We start from the raw sequence: 21895 nt of genomic DNA on the forward strand, positions 1-21895 counted from the left end.
AGACCCTTTACAAAAAGTACTGTGGTGGTACTTTTATCACCATATTTAATACCATGCAGGTACTTTGATAGGCTATATAATAGCCATGGCCTACAACAAAGAATTCATATAGCTTAAAATGTGGTGTCTAATTTACTCTAAGGTATTTTAAAGGATAAAGTATATAAAGACGTTTATTTACTTTTTAATAATGTAAATAATCATGTGCAATTATTCCGTGGGTAAATGAGATCAGCGGTGCCTCTCATTAGCATCAGAGATTTTGCAGCACGCATGCGCCCTAGTGGAAAACAAAAATACTACATCTGCATCATGTCTCGCATGTTTTTGACTTGCTCGCCGCTGGTTGGCGCTTTGTTGCATTGCTCGAGTAGTTATTAATTCGCTTTTAAGCTCTCCCAGATTACATTTTTCTCTTAAAACGCTAGCAAGAAAAACCACCACAGAAATTTCCTAAACATTTTACTTCTCTACATTAGCTATGCTATGCGCTATGTTGATTTCGAGTGATTTTATCTAACTTGGAGAAATTGGAAATCTAAGATGGAAATTTGTGTAACGAATGAGAATCCCTCAATTATCACATTTATTAATCAAAATGACTTTCAGCGTCGCTAAATGTGATACTAAACTGTTTAAACTGTTTATAAGTGACTAATTTGTAAGCGATTGTAGGCATAGTAGGCATATTCGGAATAAAAAACAAGCACACACACACACACACACACACACACAAAATACTAATAATAACTTGTTGGGGCTAAAGAAAAGTAATTTACTGACCCTCAAGTTGCTGTCCCAAACCTGTAGTTTCTTTCTTCTGTTGAACACAAAAGAAGATATTTTGAAGAATGTTGGTAACCAGAAAGTGACTGAACCCTTTCCATAGTAGGAAAAAACATACTAAGGAAGTCAATGGAGTCCGTCAGCTGTTTGGTTACCAACATTCTTCAAAATATCTTCTGTTGTGTTCAACAGAAGAAAGAAACTCATACAGGTTTGGAGCAACATACATGAGGGTGAGTAAATTATGACAAAAATGTTGGGTGAACTATAGGCTTTAAGGCCCAAAAAACACTGTTAGGTTGTCAAAGGTAGCAGCCCAAATACTTGTTCAACTAATTTATATCATATCTACAGTACGTAATGATGCAACGTGAGCTTACATTAACTGATCCAATCAAAATGCTGTTTTTTTGGGGGGAAATATGTCTGTAGGCTACTTTTCTTAGCTTCAAGATTACTTAGTTAATTAATGAAATAATTTTAATCAAGACAGCCTTTTTGGTGTCCTTGTTTGGACCATTGGGAGGTCTGCAGTGAAGTGTTGTTTCAACTGCCAAGTTTTGGAAACATATGGAAGTCATGTCGTGATAGTGGTGTGCTTTGCTCGGAACTGATTTATAACATTTATTTGTTTTAGTTTTGCACTCGGTAACATAATTCAGTTTAATCATTGACAGTAAATGTGACGGGTAAAAGTTTGCCAGGCGGTGACGGGTGCAAAATCCATAGCGCGCGATGACACGCGGGGCGCAAAACCTGCGGAGATTTAAATGCGCACGGAGTCACGGACCGTCACGGCACAGGACAATCCTTTCACTCAACAGCAGCGATATGCCACAAACCAGCGCTTTTTGTTTTGCGATTGTTGGTTAAAGAAGGGTAATCTAAAGTAAAGTTTTAGGTCCACTGGAACACCGCTACAATGAATAAACTCAGTCCTTTCAGTAATCTCGCCAAGTTGATCTCAAAGTCGTCTGATAATGGGCCAGTCAGTGTGGAGAAGCTCTGCATGGAAGACTGCAAACCTTTGTGCCGCTGCGGGCCGGACCTTTGCGTTTGTTCTTCCTCACAAAATAGTAAAGATGGACTGAAGGAATATAAGGTTTGTTTCATTTATTACAATTACATAAAGTTTAATAAAAAAAAAAAAAAAAAAAAAACTATTTTAAAATAGGCCTATCTAAAAATGATTGTGTTTATTTTTTACAGTACATATTGTCTATGTAACCTATGTAGGCTATTATACAGTTGGCTAAAAATGTGGACTTAAGCTACACAAAAGTGTGTGAATTTCATTTGGTTATATTAAACTGCTAGTAACTTTAGAAGTAACTTCTCTTATGCTTTTTGGCCATTAATTGGTCTTGCAGTGATTTTTGTGGATGTATGAAGTCAGTTGTCCTGAAGTTAACAGGCTTTCAGCATATGCCTCAAAATATAGACATATGCACAAAGTGTCAGTTCTTTTTGTTTTTATTTCAAATAAATGTATTTTTATTTTAAACATACGCCTATATTAATTTATTTGCGCTATACATTTGAAATGCTTTGTTTGAGCTATCTTACTTTTATCTTTTATTATGTAATGCCAAGATTTGAACTAGGGGCCCATAGATAATATAGGTTATATATTTCCACTTCTTGAATGAGCATTAACTTCTAGACTTTTAAATCTGCATCTATTATAAGGTTAAATGTCCAATTCAATGACATTAATATAAATACAAATAGCAAGTAAAGAATGAATGACAGCAATTATTGCCACTGTAAAACCTTTTACAGTCTTGACTCTTTTGGCCACAGAGAAACTTTAGCTCTTTCGATCAAAGCCTGTTGCATAAAAAATGCATAAAGTACAAATACAAATTTGGAAAGCACTTTGGATCAAATTTGATCAACACTCAGTTGTAATCATGTAAAAGTCATTGAGTAGTAAAATAGGTGGAGTAAATTCCAAGTCTTGTGATTTGATTGTTCAGTCAGACAACCTTTACTAATCTGCTTTAATACTTCTCTGTGTGTGTGTAGCAAGTGCTTTGTTGTAGAGCCTCAGATTTAGAGCCAGTTTATTGGGTTCAGTTGAGTGTTTTCACTAAGAATTTTTAATAAATGTTTAAAATGCTTTGAAGGTAGAAGCACGTCCATGATACAAAGCGACATACATTATATTTCTCAACTGGTATGTAATATCTGTAAGCTAATAAGTTGATGCTCAGTTTCTCTGTTTGTTTAGGAGAAAGGAAGTCAACGGGAGGGCTGGACCCCTGAAAAACATGCTTTTGATAATCTCGGTTATGAATCAGAGGGCCCCGATGGACTGAAGCGTAATTTGGGCCACCAGTTAGTGGTCGAGGAGACTGAGGTGAAGATCCGGGTGCAGGGAATGACATGTCAATCATGTGTTCGATCTATTGAGGAGCGCATTGGAAGTCTTCAAGGTGTTGTTGGCATCCAGGTGTCTTTGAGCGATAAAGAAGCCTCTTTGAGGTTTAACCCTGCAAAGGTCACACCTGAGGATTTGAGAAAACATATTGAGGATATGGGGTTTGATGCTTCACTTCTGGTCTTGCCAAGCCAACTACAGCCTTTGACGACTGATTGGTCTGAGGTGACATTGGGTGTGGAAGGGATGCATTGCGGGTCATGTGTAAAGAACATAACAGACACCTTGTCGGGAATGTTAGGTGTGAACGCTGTATTTGTTTCATTGGAAAAAGGAAGTGTGGACCTTAGATTCAACCCGTCTCTGCTAACCCTGGAGACAGTTAAAGGGTTCTTAGAGGAGATTCCACCAGGGAATTTTAGGGTTTCCATTCCTGGTTGGAACTCTACATTGAATTCCACCAAAATTCCACTCCAGAGTGTCACCATTGGAATTGAAGGGATGACGTGCAACTCTTGTGTTCAAGCCATAGAGGGAATTGTGTCCCAGAGAGCTGGGGTACACTCCATAAAAGTTTGCTTACAGGAAAAGAATGGAATTGTGACATTTGACTCCAGCGTGACCTGTCCAGAAGAACTGCGGGCAGCAATTGAGGACATGGGATTTGAAGCGTGGCTGGATCAAGGTAGTGAATACATATTATAATACATATCTCACACAAGTGAAGATCATCTTTCTCACAGGGACCACTAATAGATATCTTGTCTAGACAGTGGCTTCTTCTCTGCCAGCAAAATCTGTCCAGAACAATGGTTTCCTTGGTTATCACACAGGTTGCCATTCTAGAATAACATGAAGTGTACTTGAATGACTCAAACCCAGACATGGCAACCTTTAAAAGGGGAAAGTGGGTGAGTTAATCGGATTAAAGAGGCTTTAGGTAGACTGCTCTCTCTCTCTCTCTGAAATATTCATAACTTTTTAACTGTGATCCCTAAACATAAAGCCATTAAAAATATATATTTAGTATATATATATATATACACACACTATAGCAAGCTACAAGCAGGTTTATTATGTTAGACACTGATTTTGTTTTGCTAGCCACCATTTCTATCCCACATGTAAATGCAGCTCACGCCACTGTACGTGTCACGGATAGATGATGTAAAACTTCAGACGAGTCTTCTTGTGTGCATCTGTTTTTAATGTGTCTTGACTGCCGTACAGTTTGACATTAATATCAAGTGAGATCCTACAGTGTGACATGGCTTTCAGTGGGGATCATGTTCTTACAGTATAAAGAAACAGTCGTAAAGGACTATTATAAATCATGCAGTGTGTACCCGGCTTTAATGGTGCTCCAGACAGTCATGTAGTGTGAGAAGAACAGCGATCCAATGACTTCGTGCAGTGTACCATCATAAATAAACTAAAACTTAAAACGTACTGACATATTTAAAACAACAAAACAAATAAAAATGACAAAAACTCTTAAAAATGTAAAATTAAAATGAAAACAAAAATATAAAAATAAAATCTAATTCATAATATTAACAAAAACTATAATAGTGCATCAATGATAAAATAACTGGCTAAAAGAATAAAAAAAATATTACAAATAATTCTTCACTTATGTTCAGTATGCACATTAAATGTCTTCCATGCAATTATTTATCTCTTTCAAAGATTCTGGAGTTTGTGAAGTTCCATCAAGCAGTCAGGTGTCAAGTGGTGTGAAACAACTGCCCTCACAAAGCCACACATCCAAATCTTCACTAAGTGAAATCACCAAAGATAACCTCAGTGGCTCAGAGGAAAGAGAGACACGGAAATGTTTTGTCCATGTGACAGGAATGACCTGTGCATCCTGTGTGGCCAACATTGAGAGAAACCTGTTGAAACATGAAGGTATAAATGGCATTCAGGATTAAGAGTACTTTTTTAAATAGCTATCAGTATCATAGCAACAGTGGTTTGATTTGTATGTGTATTGATTGTCTAGGTATTAAATCCGTATTAGTCGCCCTGATGTGTGGAAAGGCAGAGGTGAAGTATGATCCCGGGCTTTTGGACCCAGCACAGATCGTCCAACTTATCTCTCGCTTAGGGTTTGGCGCCTCAGTGATGGAAGAGAATACAGTTCAGGATGGTGTCTTGGATCTCTCAGTAAGTGTCTGGCAGTGTTATTAATATAACTTAAAGCGATAGTTCACCCAAAAATGAAAATTCTGTCCTCATTTACTGACCCTCAAGTTGTTCCAAACCTGTATGAATTTCTGTCTTCTGCTGAACACAAAAGAAGATATTTTGAAGAATATGGGCAAACAAATAGTTGATGGACCCCATTGACTTCCATATATAAAAAATGGTTATTCTCTTTAGATATTTGAAACTGATATATATTAAACAGATATTGTTTTTTGTATTTAATATTTTTATAAAAAAATGTTCAGAAATCAGAAAATGTTGTTACCTCTAAATTATTAGTCATTTGTATTAAAACAATATGACTAACACAGCCATTATCAATTAAATTGAGTCTTTTTTATTAGTACTTAAAGGAACAGCTTTCACTTAAAATATCTTTTTATACACTGGTTGTTTGAAACACAAGAAGAATATTCAGTCATAATAATATAATTTATCGATTTCACACAAATTAAAACTAAGTGTATTGCAGTCTATGGGTTTTTTCACCCTTTTATATCTGCCAAATCTCAAGTCATCTTTCCCCAATAAATGTATTCAAACATATTTCACTGCTTGAATTAAAAAGTTATTGTATTTACAGGAAACATGATCTCCACAAAAGGCAAAACATTATATATTTGATGACACTTTATTTTACAGTGTCCTTGTTATATGTACTTACCATAGAAATAATAGTAAATTATGCATAATTACATGCAACTTACCCAAATCCTAATCCTACCCTAACCCTATAGTAAGAACATGTAGTTGCTTAATATTACTCAGTACTTAAATATATAATTACACTGTAACAATGACACCTTAAAATAAAGTGTAACCATATATTTGAAAAAAAAACAAAAAAAAAAAAACATTGTCCTCTTTATATATATATATATATATATATATATATATATATATATATATATATATATATAAACCAGTGGGAAGAGAGATGAAATGGAAATTCTAATGAAAGTCTAATGTAGAATTGAACAAAAGTATGGTTTGATGTCAGCAATTTATAGGCCTCTGAGCTTGTTTCAGTCTTGACTGATATTTCATCAGGTCACCGGTATGACATGCGCTTCCTGTGTCCATAACATCGAGAGCAGACTTTTAAGGACAAAGGGAATTCTGGAAGCCTCTGTTGCTTTGGCGACAAACAAAGCTCATGTGAAATTTGACTCGGATTTGGTAGGCTCTCGAGATATCGTTCGAATTATTGAGGTAAACTTATATTATATTATTGACATGCATTAGTTTTTTTTACATTAGTGTCATTTTATGAATTTATTGTTGTTATTCCTTTTCGCTCATTTTATTTGTCAATTTTTCGCTCTCTTCTTTACCCCCTTTCTATATAGGGTTTGGGTTTTGGTGTGTCTTTAATAAAAAACGATGGACTGAACAACACGCTGGACCACCAAGAGGAAATTCGGCAGCAAGTATCTCTTTCAAATTGAACCTCTCTTATTTCTGTGTGTGTGTGGTCAAGGTAAACCCTACGTTATGTGGACAAAATGTCCCCACAGACATGGTAATATCCTTGTTCTTGTGGGGAAATTTTTTGGCCCCCATGAGAAAATAACTTCTAAATCATACAAAATTGTTCTTTTTAAAAATGTAAAAATGTGGGTTGTGTTTAGGGATAGTGTTATGGTTTGTGGATAGAATATTCAGTTTGTATAGTATAAAAATCATTATGTCTTTGGAAAGTCACATGGAAACCAGTGTATTACTGTCCTAAAGAGTGATCATTTGAGTTTCTGTTTAATAGTGTAAACTACTCTATACCTGCAGATGGAAGCATTCGTTTCTGTTCAGCCTGGTGTTTGGGATCCCAGTGATGGGTTTGATGATCTACATGATAGTGATGGACAGTCAACACAAAGAGCATGGTGGATCCATGCCTGTGGACCAGAACATCCTACCTGGTCTCTCCATCATTAACTTGGCCTTCTTCCTGCTCTGCACACCTGTTCAGGTACCTCCACTGCAGGTTATGGAAGCACATTGGGTCTCATATATTAATAATGGCCTATTTATATGTATGATGGATCTGCCATGAGCCTTAGCAAATCACACACACAGAAAAAAAAATGTGTCCATCGTCACAAAACAGGGAGCAGAGTGGTCTTCAATTGTAGTGTCACTTAGTTTAATTAGTATATGTTTGATTTAATTATTTAATTATAATAATAATGATTAAGAAGAATATATATGTATAGAATCTAATATTTATAAACTACCGTTAGGGCTTTTACGATTTTTTAATGTTTCTGAAAGAAGTCTCTTATGCTCACCAAGGCTGTATTTATTTGATAAAAATACAGTAAAAAATAGTAATATGGTGAAATATTATTAAAATTTAAATAATTGTATACTATTTTATTATTAAAATGTATTTTATCGAGTTTTAAGCATCATTACTCCAATTTTCAGTGTTATTCCAGACAAAGCTTTGGAACAAATTAGTGAATAAATGATTTAATGACTCATTAGTTTAGTTCCTGAATGAATGGAGTTTTTTGAATTAATTGTATGAGTGAATGATATTAATGACTCACATGTAAAGTCAGTCGCTTGTCGCCACCTACTGGCCTGGATGTAATCTGTAGAAAGATTCACTGAACAATCCCCACCACTAATGCAGAGACTGACTGGGACATGCACTGGTTTTATGCACAGATGTGCATGGCTAGTGAATAAAGACCCATTATGAGTCAGCAATTGTATTGATTAGATGCTTAGTGGTTCAGATTTAGTAGTCATTACTAATGTTTTTTTTCATATTAGTAAGTGGCCTAATATTTTACTGTGAATATTTATCATATAAAGGTCATACATAATAGTTTGAGTGACAGCCGATGAATCTTTAATAGTATTTCACTCGATTCTTCTTTAATCTCATTAAGTTTCTAGGTGGCCGATACTTCTACATACAAGCATACCGTTCGCTAAAACATGGTGTGGCCAACATGGATGTGCTCATTGTCTTGGCAACCACCATTGCATACGTGTATTCATTCATTGTGCTGATCGTGGCCATGATTGAAGGAGCCAAACAGAGTCCTCTGACTTTCTTTGATACGCCTCCGATGCTTTTTGTGTTCATCGCTCTAGGACGCTGGCTGGAGCATGTTGCCAAGGTAAAGAAACATCAAGAAAACTCAAATGACAGTAAAGTTAGCAGTGACAAAATTATACTGTTTTTGACAATGGTAAATGTGTTATAAATACCGAGAGGCAGCACATCTTAGGGGATATTTGAAGCATGTTATCAAGTTGAATGTTTTTAATTAGTTCATATGAAATTAGGAAAATTCATGGCATATCAGCCTAATACCCTAATGGCAAGTGTCTATTTCGAGATATTAACCGGCACTTAGACCCAAAACAGAAAATGGGGATTAAAGAGATAATTCTACGTGATCTGACCCTGTCTTTTGTTGGTGTCAACCTAATGTAGTATATTAAAAATTGGTCATTATAATATATTTTGCATTAGTCTATGAAATAAAGTTTAAATAAAGCCAGTTAATTTAGATGTTACCATATAAAGGACTTGGAAATGAGGAAATTGGTAAGCTTTTGACTGGTGGTCATTTCCATATCCATATTTTAATATACACTTATCTTGATATTTCCCACACAACCTAATTTATTAGCAAGCCGTTAAGGCCATATATCACATTATTGGAGTTTTTTTATTGCTTTTTACATGCAACAAAAATCATTGTATCAGAAAATGCTTATTTAAAACCAAATAACATTGATTTAAAAGATTTTTTACATATATTTACAATTATTTGTTTATCTTGTGGGATGTGAATGCATGCTGCTTTACAGCAGCAGTGGTTTATGACCCTTTGTTAATGTCTGGTGCTGTAGTTTCTCTGTAATGGATTCACTCACATGCTTCAAATGGGTGCTATCATTATATCATAAAAATGCCGAAATAATGAATTGCTCTTTGCTGACAAAATGAATTCCCTAAGCTGCTCTGAACTCTCTTTAGTTTAATCAGTAACAGGAACAGCCAAAAATATACTGAAACTTCTGTTTTGATAATGCCGTACCTACGTTTTTACATTTTAGTACAAAAGCTGTGCTATATAAAAGTTAGCATCCTAGCCAAAAACTGTCCGATTTTTTGTATGCCATTTATCTGAAATAGATTACACCGATATAACAAACCATCAGCAAAGAATTTATTCAAATAGAATTTTTATGTGCATGTTCTTAAGACGATAATGCATGATAAATTAACTTGTTTTCCTATATCGGAGTAAGATCATAAACGGCTTTAGCATAAACCGATCGATTTTTGCCCCTTACCCCGATTTCACTCGGCATTAAAACACATTCACCTCTGTTCTGTCAGCTTATTGTAGTGTGTGTGTATGATTTGTGACAGGAACTCGTCCTTTCAGAGTGAGTGTTTGACGGTAGGACAGGAGGAAATATGACATGTGACATATGGTTCTGGGGTTCTGCAGTTGGTTATTATTATTGCAATGATGCAGCAGTCTTTGTGAAACAGAAAACACAAAATCTAAGGTTATATGATCGGACTGTTTATGTGAGCTTACCATTTAAGCATCTTACCTAAATGAGATAAAAACCCATGATTTTTGCCTTTATTTTGTCCTTTCAGAGTAAAACTTCTGAGGCTCTGGCTAAACTCATGTCACTTCAGGCCACAGATGCCACTGTAGTGTCCCTGGGCCGAGACAACATCATCATCAGGTTTAGTTCACTCTCTAGAGTCTACTTGAAGTCATTATATGAGCTTTTAGCTAGAAACTAATCATATTTCAGGGGTGTTCATAAGTGAATTGGATACTTCAGGTATGACTGATAGCAGGGGTCAGCAAACTTTTTGACATGATGTGCCGTTTTTGTTTTTTCATATTTTGATATCAACCTTCTTATTTACAGTAGATGTATCAAATTTAGTCTTGTCAAAATGAACACCTTGACTCCTGTGAAAATTTTTTAAATCCTCCAAGGACATGCCAGCAAACCCGAACACACAAAATGATTGACAGGCAACAGGAGCAGGGTTGAGCACCCCTGGCATGAATTTGAATACTGAATGGTGTTGATTGATGTGTGTGCTGTGTTGCATGAAACGTTTGCAAAATTAAACTGTAAATTTCCTTTTATGTGTCAGAGAAGAGCAGGTATCTGTGGATCTGGTGCAGAGAGGTGACGTGGTAAAGGTGGCACCAGGGGGGAAGTTCCCTGTTGACGGGAAGGTCATTGCAGGCACGTCTATGGCTGATGAGTCCCTTATCACTGGTAAGACTTTGACTTAGTCAGTGGGGGTTTGTGTGGTTTAGGATGTTAAATTTGTAAACAGTGTCATAGTACATACATTGTAGGTTTTCCCAGTGATTCAGAAACGTCATTCTGATTTTAAGTTAAAGGTGCAGTGTGCTTATAGTTGTCTTTGCATATTAAGCTTGGATAGGAGAATGTGTCTTAACATAAAAAGTACACAAATGACCTTTGGTGAAAAATGAAAGGGTTAGTTCACCCAAAAATGAAAAGTCTGTCAAAAAGTCTTAGTCTCATGTCATTCCAAATCCATAAGACTTTTATTCATCTTCAAAGCACAAATTAAGATTTTTAATGAAATAGCAGAGATTTCTGTCTCTCCATTGAACGTCTATTTACCCAAAACTCAGCGAACAGTGATTACAGCATTCAAATTTGGCCATGGAAGCTCAAGCATGATCAATGCTTATTCAGAAGACTCGGATTGAACTGCTCAATTCATATGGATTTATTTTACGATCTCTCTATGAATGTTTTGAAGCATCATAATTTTGTGTGAATAGACATTTAATAGAGGGACAGAAATGTCTCAGATTTCATTAAAAATATCTTCATTTGAGTTCCTAAGATTAGCAAAATTCTTATGGGTTTGGAACGGCATAAGAGCGAGTAGCTAAACGAACTGTAGCTGACAAAATGCTATCCCTTTATTTTTTCATATGGGAGTTAGTACTCCCATATGTACTCCCATATGTTTGAGTGCCTGCTCAAAGTATGATTTTTGGTTTCTGGCTTCACCTTCTGCTTTTTCCTCGTGATCTGTCATGTTCACTAGTTATATTAGCATTATATTGGTTCCTGATGAATCCTAAGAATCGGAAATCCTAACTGAAAGTCTATTTATCATTCCAGGAGAGCCAATGCCGGTGATTAAGAAACCTGGCAGTTGCGTGATTGCAGGCTCCATTAACGCTCATGGAGCTCTACTAGTGGAATCCACACATGTAGGGTCAGAGACCACGCTCAGCCAGATAGTCAAACTAGTGGAAGAGGCACAGACATCAAAGGTAGTAATTCATGTACACAAACATGATACAAACACACTCGGACAGGTGTGCAAACAAACCTTTGCTTTTAGAGGTATCAGCAATGTAATAAGAAAACCTGCTAATGGACATGCATGTGCATACAAAAGCAAGTTTCCTTTCCTATTTAATTTTACTTGGGCTTGCCGTCTTTTAAAATATTTATTCATGATTAATCAAAAAAAAATTATGTAGTTTTTCTATGTTACATGGTAATGTATATGTACATGTGTGTAGTTAAAATGTAATAGAAAAATAATACAAAAATCAATTCAGGGAAAATTAAATGAAAGGCATTTTTATAAGGACATTTGTGTGAACAGAAGAAATGTAGGCCTATCTCTAAATTAATAATATCCGGTCAAACTGTAATTTACATATCCATGTTACAAGTAAAACAAATAAATAATTATATTTACTTTCAATTTGTCACGATTATGTTGTGTTTCTGTTTCATTTTCAAGGACTTTTAGTTTATCGTCGATTCTTGTGTTTGCCTTTTGTTTTCATCTGTTGCCATTGTTACTCATTGTTTCATTGATTACACACACCTTTCCCTCATTTGTTCGTTAGTTCCAGTGTATATATGCCCTCAGTTTAATTTGTTCGTTATCTGGTGTTGGTTGTGTTTAAGTGCACACCGTTAGGTTGCTTTTCTCTTGATTTGATTTATTTTGTTGTTGGATTTTACTCTTTTGTTTTGTTTAATAAAGACTACGCACCTCGTTTTCCTCCTAAGCCCAGCCGTGACACAAGTTTACCTTCATATTTATTCTTAATTTTCACTTTTATTTTTACTTGGTCTTATAATCTATTAAAATATTTATTCATGATTAAAAAAATTGTATGTAGTTAATTAAATTCAAAGACAATTAAATATAAGGCATTTTTTAAGGACATTTGTGTGGACAGAAGAGAATTAAACACTAAATTAGTAACATCCGCTCAATCTGTTACTTTAACCTATTTTTTTATTTATTTTTACATATTTATGTTAAAAATAAAAACATTCTTACTCTAAATTGTTGTAATGATATAATTGTCCTCTTCTTTTGGCAGGCACCGATTCAACAGTTAGCCGACAAATTGAGTGGCTATTTCGTTCCGTTCATAGTGGTCATCTCCTTGCTAACACTGGTAGCATGGCTCATCATTGGCTTTCTGGACTTTGACATTGTGGCAAAGTATTTCCCTGTGAGTTACAGTAATTCATCAACTGTGTGTAAACGCTAGCATGTGTGCGAGAAGAAAAAACTAGAAAAAGTCTCTAACCTAAGTATGACCTCTACAGGGTTATGAGCAAAACATCTCCCGAACAGATGTGATCGTCCGCTTTGCCTTCCAGGCCTCCATCACAGTTCTGTCCATTGCGTGCCCCTGCTCTCTGGGTCTGGCAACCCCTACTGCTGTTATGGTGGGCACAGGGGTGGGCGCTCAGAATGGCATTCTCATAAAGGGAGGAGAACCCCTAGAGATGGCCCACAAGGCAATGCTCAACACTAATTCCTTCTTCTAAGTCTGTATTTATTAAGCTGGCATCCCGGGGTGCAGCGGTATTGGAATTTTGCTGGATTTGTATATATTATGTATGTATATACTGTATATATTTTTCAAAAGTTTGGGGTCGGTCAGAGTGATCAATTATTCAGGAAGGACATGTTAACATAATCAAAAGTGACAGTAAATAATTTTATATTGTTACAAAAAAATTATATTTCAAAAACTGATGTTCTTTTTAACTTTATTCATCAAAAAAATCCTGAAAGAAATGTTACAGATTTTACAAAAATATTAAGAAGCACAACTGGTTTTAACATTTTTGATAATAAGGAAATGTTTATTGAGAACCAAATCAGCATATTAGAATGGTTTAGCAATGATGACTGGAGTAATGATGCTGAAAATTCAGCTTTGCCATCACAGGAATGAATTACATTTTTAAAATATAGTCAAATAGAAAACTGTTATTATAAATGGTAATATATATATATTTACTGTTTTGATCAAATAAATGTATGATTGGCGAGCATAAGAGACTTTCAAAAACATATTGACCACAAATTGTGTATACTGTAGATACATAATATATAAAAATCCAGCAAAATATATGGTCTCTACAGGCATCATTTATAAAATAAACATATATAATACATTTATAATATAAATTCAAATATACATCTATATATATTCTATTTTTATGTCTAAAACTGTATAGTATCTGTATTCATGTATAGAGACAGTATATGCAGTTATAAATCTAGCTCAGACAAAAATGTTCAGAGACTCTTTTAGGATTCACTGGGTAATCTGTTAAAACTGGACTTCCCTGCTGCTCCTGTAGGTTGGGGCTGTTATGTTTGATAAGACGGGCACCATCACTAATGGTGTGCCGCAGGTGACCCGAGTACTGGTTCTGTGGGACCGAGCAAGGCTTCCTCTTCGGAAGGTTCTGGCTGTGGTGGGCACCGCCGAGGCCAGCAGTGAACATCCACTGGGCATAGCTGTCGCAAAGCATTGCAAAGAGGTTTGGGAAAGCCACCACACACAACAAACTTTGAAACTTCAGGACATTATCACATGATCCAGCTGTACATACAAAAGTCTCCAAAATTTTGGAAAAAAATTTTTTCCACCCACTTCTGTTTCCATGTCTGTTTGATGAAAGTGCTCTTGCAGGTTAAAAGAGGTTTCTAAATCTGTCTGCTTCTAAATCTGTCTCTCTGTAGGAGTTGGGAACAGAAACTCTGGGCTCCTGCCATGACTTCCAGGCTGTTCCAGGCTGTGGAATCAGTTGTAAAGTCTCCAACATTGAGGATCTGCTGCAGAACAGCTCAAAGACACAAGAAACAAACACACCCGCAGCAAAGCGAACACCACTTGTCACTATCCAAGGAGCCACCACAGATGAGAGTAGCTTGGTGGCAGGTACAGATTCAGGGTCAGGTAAGGTAAATGTGGGTTATTGGTGCCTCCTACTGTGAGCTTTGTGTATTACATTTTCAGAGCCATTTTACATTTTTTTTTCCATAGATATTTTATCATTTCCAGCACTTAACATTGCTTATGTAGTTTTAAAGCATAAAAGCTTTGTTGTGTGTCAGTTTCTGTATTTTCATGTATTTATCTATTTATTTATTATTGTGGCTCAGCTTTCCTTGAATGAATGAATCTCTTGGTGTATGAAGACAGATACACAGTACTGATATATGTATATGTGTTTTCTCAGATTGCCCCTCGTACTCTGTTTTGATCGGGAACAGACAGTGGATGTTGCGGAACGGTTTGGAGGTCACATCTGATGTGGATGATGCCATGAGCAGCCATGAGACTAAAGGACAGACGGCCATACTTGTGGCCATTGATGGTACCGCCCAAGTTCATTAAATGAACTTTTGTGTTTATTTGCATGTTAAGAAAATAAGTTTTGTCTAACAGGCATTTATTATTAAAAATAAAAATGTTCTTATGTTTGTAGCGGTTGGAGGCTGTAGAGAAGCGCACAACGTTAGAGAAAGAAATTTAAACAGTTTTTTATTATAATCCACAAGGAAAACTTAGGAGATAAACTTGGATAACAACCACGTTTGGCATTCACGCAAACAATACTGGACCCAGGAACTGAGACACAGGGCTTAAAATAACAGGGAAAACTAATGAGTTAACCAATAAAACAACAGGTAAATGAAATCAATAATTAAAGGAACAAACTGGCACACACTAGGAAACTAGGTCAGAGAACACAAGGCTGGGAAACAGAACAATACAACAAACAAAACATATTCCAGACAATATTAAAGGTGCAGTAAGAGATTTCAGCAGTAAGGGGCGTGTCCACTCATCAGGGGGGAGGTGCCTGTACTATATAGCGTGTTCATGGATTTTGGGGCGGAGCTATCAAGATAGAGGTGTGATCCTTTTGGGTAGGGCCGTGTTTGCTTTTGTGATTTCAAATATCAACAATTTCTCAGAAATCGCTTACTGCACCTTTAACAGAACTTGCCAGTGTGTCTAATTTTAAAATGGTCGTATCATACTTTTTCCGCCTGACGTCCATTTATAATATATTTTGTATTTATTATTAGTTAAATCAAGCTATTAAAGGAATAGTTCTCCCAAAAATGGAAATAATCCCATAATATACTCACCCTCAAGACATCCTAGGTGCATATGACTTTATTCTTTCAGCCGATCACAATAGGAGTTATATTAAATAATATCCTCTTCCCAGCTTTGTAATGGCATTGAATAGTGTCTGGTTTTTTGAAGCTTCAAAAAGTGCATCCATCCATCATAAAAGTAATCCATACGACTCCAGTGGGTTAATAAAGACTTTCTCAAGCAAAGCAATCGGTTTTTGTTTGAAATATACCCATAGAAGGGTGACCTCTGACCCCATGTATGGAGCATGATGTAGGCGTAGCATAAGCTTAGGTGAGAATTGATGAATGTGGAAGCGCAGAGGATAGAGCAAAACAAAACACCAGCCACGAATTAGAAGTCTAAAACGGGAAATTTTTAAGAAAAATGTCAGAGGTTTTTGATATAGAGAAGAGTAGCTATGTCATACGTCGGGTCAGAAGTCACCCTTCCGCCGGACCTCGACTATCTTGTGAACAGACGTACGGCTGTTGTCTGAAGCCAGTAATTAAAGTTTTCTTACATAAACCCATTGCTTTGCTTCAGAAGGCCTTTATTAACCCACTGGAGTCGAATGGATTACTTTTATGATGGATGGATGCACTTTTAGGAGCTTCAAAAAACAAAGCTATTTAAAGCTATTATTAATTATAACTGGGATTGTGATCGGCTGAAAGAATAAAGTCATGTACACCTAGGATGACCTGAGTGTGAGTAAATAATGGTAGAATTGTCATTTTTGGGTCAACTACTCCTTTAAATGTCAAGCTTTTTTCTCTCAAAAGTCTTCACTCTTTTTCTCCCCCTTTTTTTAGGTGTCTTGTGTGCTATGTTAGCTGTGGCAGATACTGTAAAGCCAGAGTCGGCTCTAGCTGTTCACACCCTGTGCAGTATGGGAATAGAGGTCTTCATGATCACAGGAGACAACAGACGTACAGCCCGGGCCATCGCCACACAGGTGCATATCCAAACACGCATTTTGCCTAGAACCAAATAAAATATGAGCAGGAATTCATATAATAACACAAAATAATATAAAATATCACAAGCTGGATTCAAACTCAAGTCGTTCACACATAAGCACCACCATTCAGAATACTGAATATGTTCATAAAGGTGTGGTCATAATTTCATCTGTTCTGTAAATTTTCGCAGATGAAATCCCATTATTTTAATATTTCAGAAATTTTGCGATTTTCCCAGCGCATATTTCACTACAGTTTCAAGTTGGTCACGTTGATTCGCTGCACTGACCAACAGAAAGTGGCTTTGTTTGAAAGTGACTTCTGTGTGAGCTGTGCTTTATGCATCACTACACTATTAATAATGGCCCTTTTTCATCTGCAACCAACATTTCTCTAATGTGACCGCCATGTTTCTGACATCCAATTAGCATTTTGTGCTTTTGTGTCTTTGACTTTGTCTGATAGTATATACACCAGAATACACTGTTTTATTTTACAGGTAGGCATCAGGAAGGTGTTTGCAGAAGTCTTGCCCTCCCATAAAGTGGCAAAGGTCCAGGAATTGCAGGAAAGAGGTCTGAAAGTTGCAATGGTGGGCGATGGGGTCAATGACTCGCCCGCTCTTGCCCATGCTGATCTAGGCATCGCCATAGGAACTGGCACTGATGTTGCCATTGAGGCAGCAGATATTGTCCTTATACGGGTGAGTTACCCAATTAAAATAGATTTATCAGGAAATAAAGGGGAAATTCTATAAAAAAAATTCAATTATGTTTTGTGTTGATGTAGAATGATCTGCTGGATGTGGTGGCCAGTATCGAGTTGTCAAAAAAAACAGTGCAGAGAATCCGGATAAACTTTGTGTTTGCTCTCATTTATAACTTGCTTGGCATCCCTATTGCAGCAGGTAAACAGATCCAACCACACTGGTTCCAATGTTTTCTTACATTAGTGTGTACTGTGTGCATTCAGTAATAGATGGATGTGGTTAACTGGTTTGAGCCTGATTTTCAGGTGTGTTCATGCCTGTCGGTCTGGTGCTGCAGCCGTGGATGGGCTCTGCTGCGATGGCAGCTTCATCTGTCTCAGTGGTGCTCTCCTCTCTACTGCTGCGACTGTGAGTGCACACTACAGTACACCATCATGATGTGGTCTTCACATTCTACCCGCATGCATCAGTGAACACTTTATAGCTCTTTTCCAAAATCAAGAAAATTTCCCATTTAGGCATCATAGGAGTCCTGACACAAAGGCTTTTTAAACAATGTGCGGCAAAATAATGCTGCCTTAAAAGCTGCACTGAATAAAATGTGTTGTTAGGTAACCTAAAATGTGTTTAAATGTGTGTTAGCATCAGAGTTGTTAGATTAGCAACACCGTGGCTGCATCCGAAATCGCATACTTCTCTACTATATAGTAGGCGAAAAAGAGTATGTGACAAAAGTACATCCAAATTCACAGTACTCATAAAAGATTAGGTAAAAAGTCCACGGATCACCTACCACTTCTGGCGAGATTCTGAAGTGTGTGTACGATAGACACTTTACTATCCCATGAGGCCACGGGAGAGGATTTATGAATGGTAGTGAAGCGACGTAACTGACGCTAGTAGGTCACATGATAATGAAAACATGACGAATGTTGTATGTCCAGGTTACATTTATACTACAGACATTAATACTATATAGAACGTACTTTTTTAGTGGTCGTGAAGTAATTACTTGTTCAAAATAAGTACCTACTCAAGAGAGTATGCGATTTCGGACGCAGCCCTTGTTTTAATTTATAAGCAAACTTAGCCATTTTTAACTTGAATGTGTTACATTATTACAATGTAAGACCGTTTTCATCCCCGTCTTGTTTCATTCATCCATCAGCAGTACACAATCCAATGGCTAAATATGCAGTAATGAAGCACACAATCACTCAAGATGGTTTGAATGAATTGTTAGCTTAGCAAAATGCTTTCACCTGACTTTAGCATAGACTGTTAAAAAAAGATGGATGATGTGTTTCCACCTCCTTCCCAGACCAAGTAAGCCAAAATATTGCAGAAACGGTCTTTGCCGATTATGTCACCCGAAGCCCGAGTCTGCGCAGTATGAGGTGGAGCCGCCCATATTCCCGCATACTCAATCGCAAGCACAACGTTTTTATAGCATAAAATAACTAACTAAAACCAAACTTAGCACCTCAACATGTCTGTCTGTAGTTTTTAGTTAGGCTCGTGTCCCATTCGATTACATGGAGATGGTGGGATTTATGATTTATACTGCAGCCAGCCACCAGTGGGCGATCGAAATTCTTTGGCTTAATTTTCAGGAACTTTAGGTGCGTTCATGCCATGTCGTAATTGCCGTAATTTACGAGATTCCACCTTGTAAAAGCTTAAGAACAGCTTCGAGTGGAACGTCACATATTGTCATCTCGAAATTACGGTAATTAGGACATGGTGTAAACGCAGCATTTCTTTTTTTTTAACCAAATTTGTAAAAGCAGACAGCCATTTTCAACTTGAATGTGCAAGAATTCCAGTGTCTGCCACTTCCAGTTACTTTAGCTGTACAAAAACAGTCCGTAATGCTGGTCGATGTTACAAAATGACATTTGTAATCGTATTATTATAATGTATTAACTTATTCATAAACACTTGTGCAAATAGTTTTACCATTTACTGCACTTTGTTACTCATTATAACCTATAGCAGCTAATCAAACAGAAGTCTTAATATAAGTAACTTGTATATATAACTGTGCACTTCACATGATGAATGATAATTCAAACTTATTATGCTCCATTTCGGTTAGGATACTGTCTTGGAGGGTAACTGCCCATGTTGAGGTTTTGGAACACAGCTCTTCATCATTCCTATTAGCCTTCCCATGACTCCTTCTCTGTCTCTCTTTTAGCTACAAGAAAACATCAGCGGAGGAGTACGAGTTCAGAGCTCAGAGTCATAAGTTCAGTCTGAGTCCATCTCAGGTCAGCACCCACGTAGGACTGGAAAAGCGTCGCTGCAGCCCTCTTTCATTCAGCCGAAGTTTGGACAGACACAGGCGGAGCTTTTCAGGCTCAGGCTCCTCCTCCCTGAAATCAAACTCCTCCCACACCTCCAAAACACAACCCAGCACCTGGGGAAGGAACATTGTGTAAAGCAACTAGCCATGAGTAGACTTCATCAGATGACAGTTTGCCGGAAATATTTTATCATAGAACGACATATAAATATAAAAATGTAAAAATGTTATATAATTTTACAATTTTTGATTTTTGATACTGTTGCTGCAATTACTGTTGTTTGGTAGCAGGAATTTAGCATGAGGATGGAAGCTTTCCCCATGTAGATTTCACAACAGGTTCAAGTTGGTTGATTCACCGCAATGTACCACCAATTTTACCCTTTTTAAGTGGTCTGCTGTCTGTTTGAATCAGGATTAGTGATATCAACATTCTCTTTTGATTGCATCGGAGAATGGCAATGTACGCGTTTGTGATCATGCATACAAAACCAGTTTAATTTTGTACTAAAAGGGTCATGAAAAATTACTTAAAGCTTGTTTTTTTTACTTTTTTTTATACATCTAATGGCAGAATCTAGAAGCCAGTTTCCAATAATGAATACAGTAAGCACCCTTACATTGGTAAAATTCTGGCAACAATTTCTAACAGCATTTGCTTACTAGATCAGATTATTTAACATTGTTTTTTGGCGGATTGGATTGATGGATCTGGCGGAATGGATAAATTGATTTATCGGTTTGTACAGTACAAGGTTGATTTGGTGCACATCCTGATTTTTCAGAGTTAGACGCGTTTTTCGGTCATATTTTGTTGATCCTTGAACAACATTATTGTCTGAAAATGTATTCTTAACCCTATCCGTACCCCTAAACCTAACCCTACCCACAAGTTATCCCTAAAATCAGAGGGAAATTATAGTTGGATAACACTGATGTAGAAGCACTTAACCCTGGTTGTAAGCCTAAACTTGACATGAACTTAAACTCATAAACGTTTCCCTCAAATCTGATTGGTTGATTGGAATGTTGTTCCTGGATCAACAGAGATGGTTCTGCTGATTTGGCATTTCTTGGCCAACAGGTGTCAGTAATTTTGAACATTTGAGAAAGGGCAGAGTGTCCTGCAGAGTTTGACACTTTAATTTTAGAAAAAGTGGATATGTTTATTAAATATACAGTTAGCAGTGTAAAACGAGCCTGTCCATGGGTTTTTAGATACAAAATAAAGTGCATGGTCCCAGCATGGCCTTATATGTGATATTTGTCACTAGTATTGCAGTTACATCATTACAATACAATACAGTTTGAAGTTTTCATCCCCATCCTGGTTCATTCATCCACCAGCAGTACAATCATATGGTTAAATATACAGTTATGCAGCACACAATCACTCAAGATGGTTGTCAAAAATACATACTACTTGTAAAAATGAAAAGTTCACATTTTTGGCCCAGTGATATTATATGGGGTTACTGTATGCTTGGATGACTAGTTTAAGCCTGCTGCTCAGATTCTCAAATTTAGTCAGATTGCTTGGAGTATTGCTAATGTAAAGTGGTCATCGTGAGAAATTACATGTTCATTTATTTTAAATAAAATGTTAATTGTACCATTAAAACATACCGTAACTTTCTCAACTAATAAATTATAAGGGTAAAAGAGAGGTTGGAAAATAGTTATATGATATATTTTGATGCAAAACCTTAGGGGACAAAATACAAAAATAAAAATAACAAAAGAAAATGTAATATTACAACAACAACAAAAAAAACACACACAAATGATATTAAAATATTATAATAAAATATACTATTTAAAAATGAATGGTAAAAATTATGCTAAAAATAATACACCCCCATTGCATGCAAAATTAAAGTGTGTATACACCATCTATTTTTGCATCATTATTTCATTGTAACCTAAACAAAAGCAAGATAATGTTCCTTTACTCACAGTTATAGAACTGAGCTCTGCTGCTTTGCAAAGGCTTTAATACACATAAATATGCATTATTGTAGGTTAATCTATAGATATCATTCA

General features: G+C 36.4%; 1 protein-coding gene across 1 annotated transcript; it reads left to right on the top strand.

Annotated features, from left to right (window-relative positions):
- The first annotated feature begins 1564 nt into the window (after positions 1 to 1564).
- Positions 1565 to 21110, top strand: atp7b (ATPase copper transporting beta). The gene is made up of 21 exons (XM_084426874.1): positions 1565 to 1888; positions 3020 to 3854; positions 4859 to 5080; positions 5175 to 5338; positions 6431 to 6592; positions 6730 to 6806; positions 7166 to 7349; positions 8281 to 8514; positions 10023 to 10114; positions 10542 to 10669; positions 11561 to 11715; positions 12793 to 12927; positions 13025 to 13219; positions 14075 to 14257; positions 14460 to 14676; positions 14960 to 15097; positions 16686 to 16828; positions 17335 to 17538; positions 17625 to 17742; positions 17850 to 17952; positions 19745 to 21110. Exons 1-21 carry the CDS (start codon positions 1709 to 1711, stop codon positions 19986 to 19988), a joined length of 4113 nt encoding a protein of 1370 aa, XP_084283000.1. The 5' UTR covers positions 1565 to 1708; the 3' UTR covers positions 19989 to 21110.
- The last annotated feature ends 785 nt before the right edge of the window (positions 21111 to 21895 follow it).

Source organism: Rutilus rutilus (genome assembly GCF_951802725.1).
Source record: "Rutilus rutilus genome assembly, chromosome: 12".
NCBI classification, from domain to species: domain Eukaryota; kingdom Metazoa; phylum Chordata; class Actinopteri; order Cypriniformes; family Leuciscidae; genus Rutilus; species Rutilus rutilus.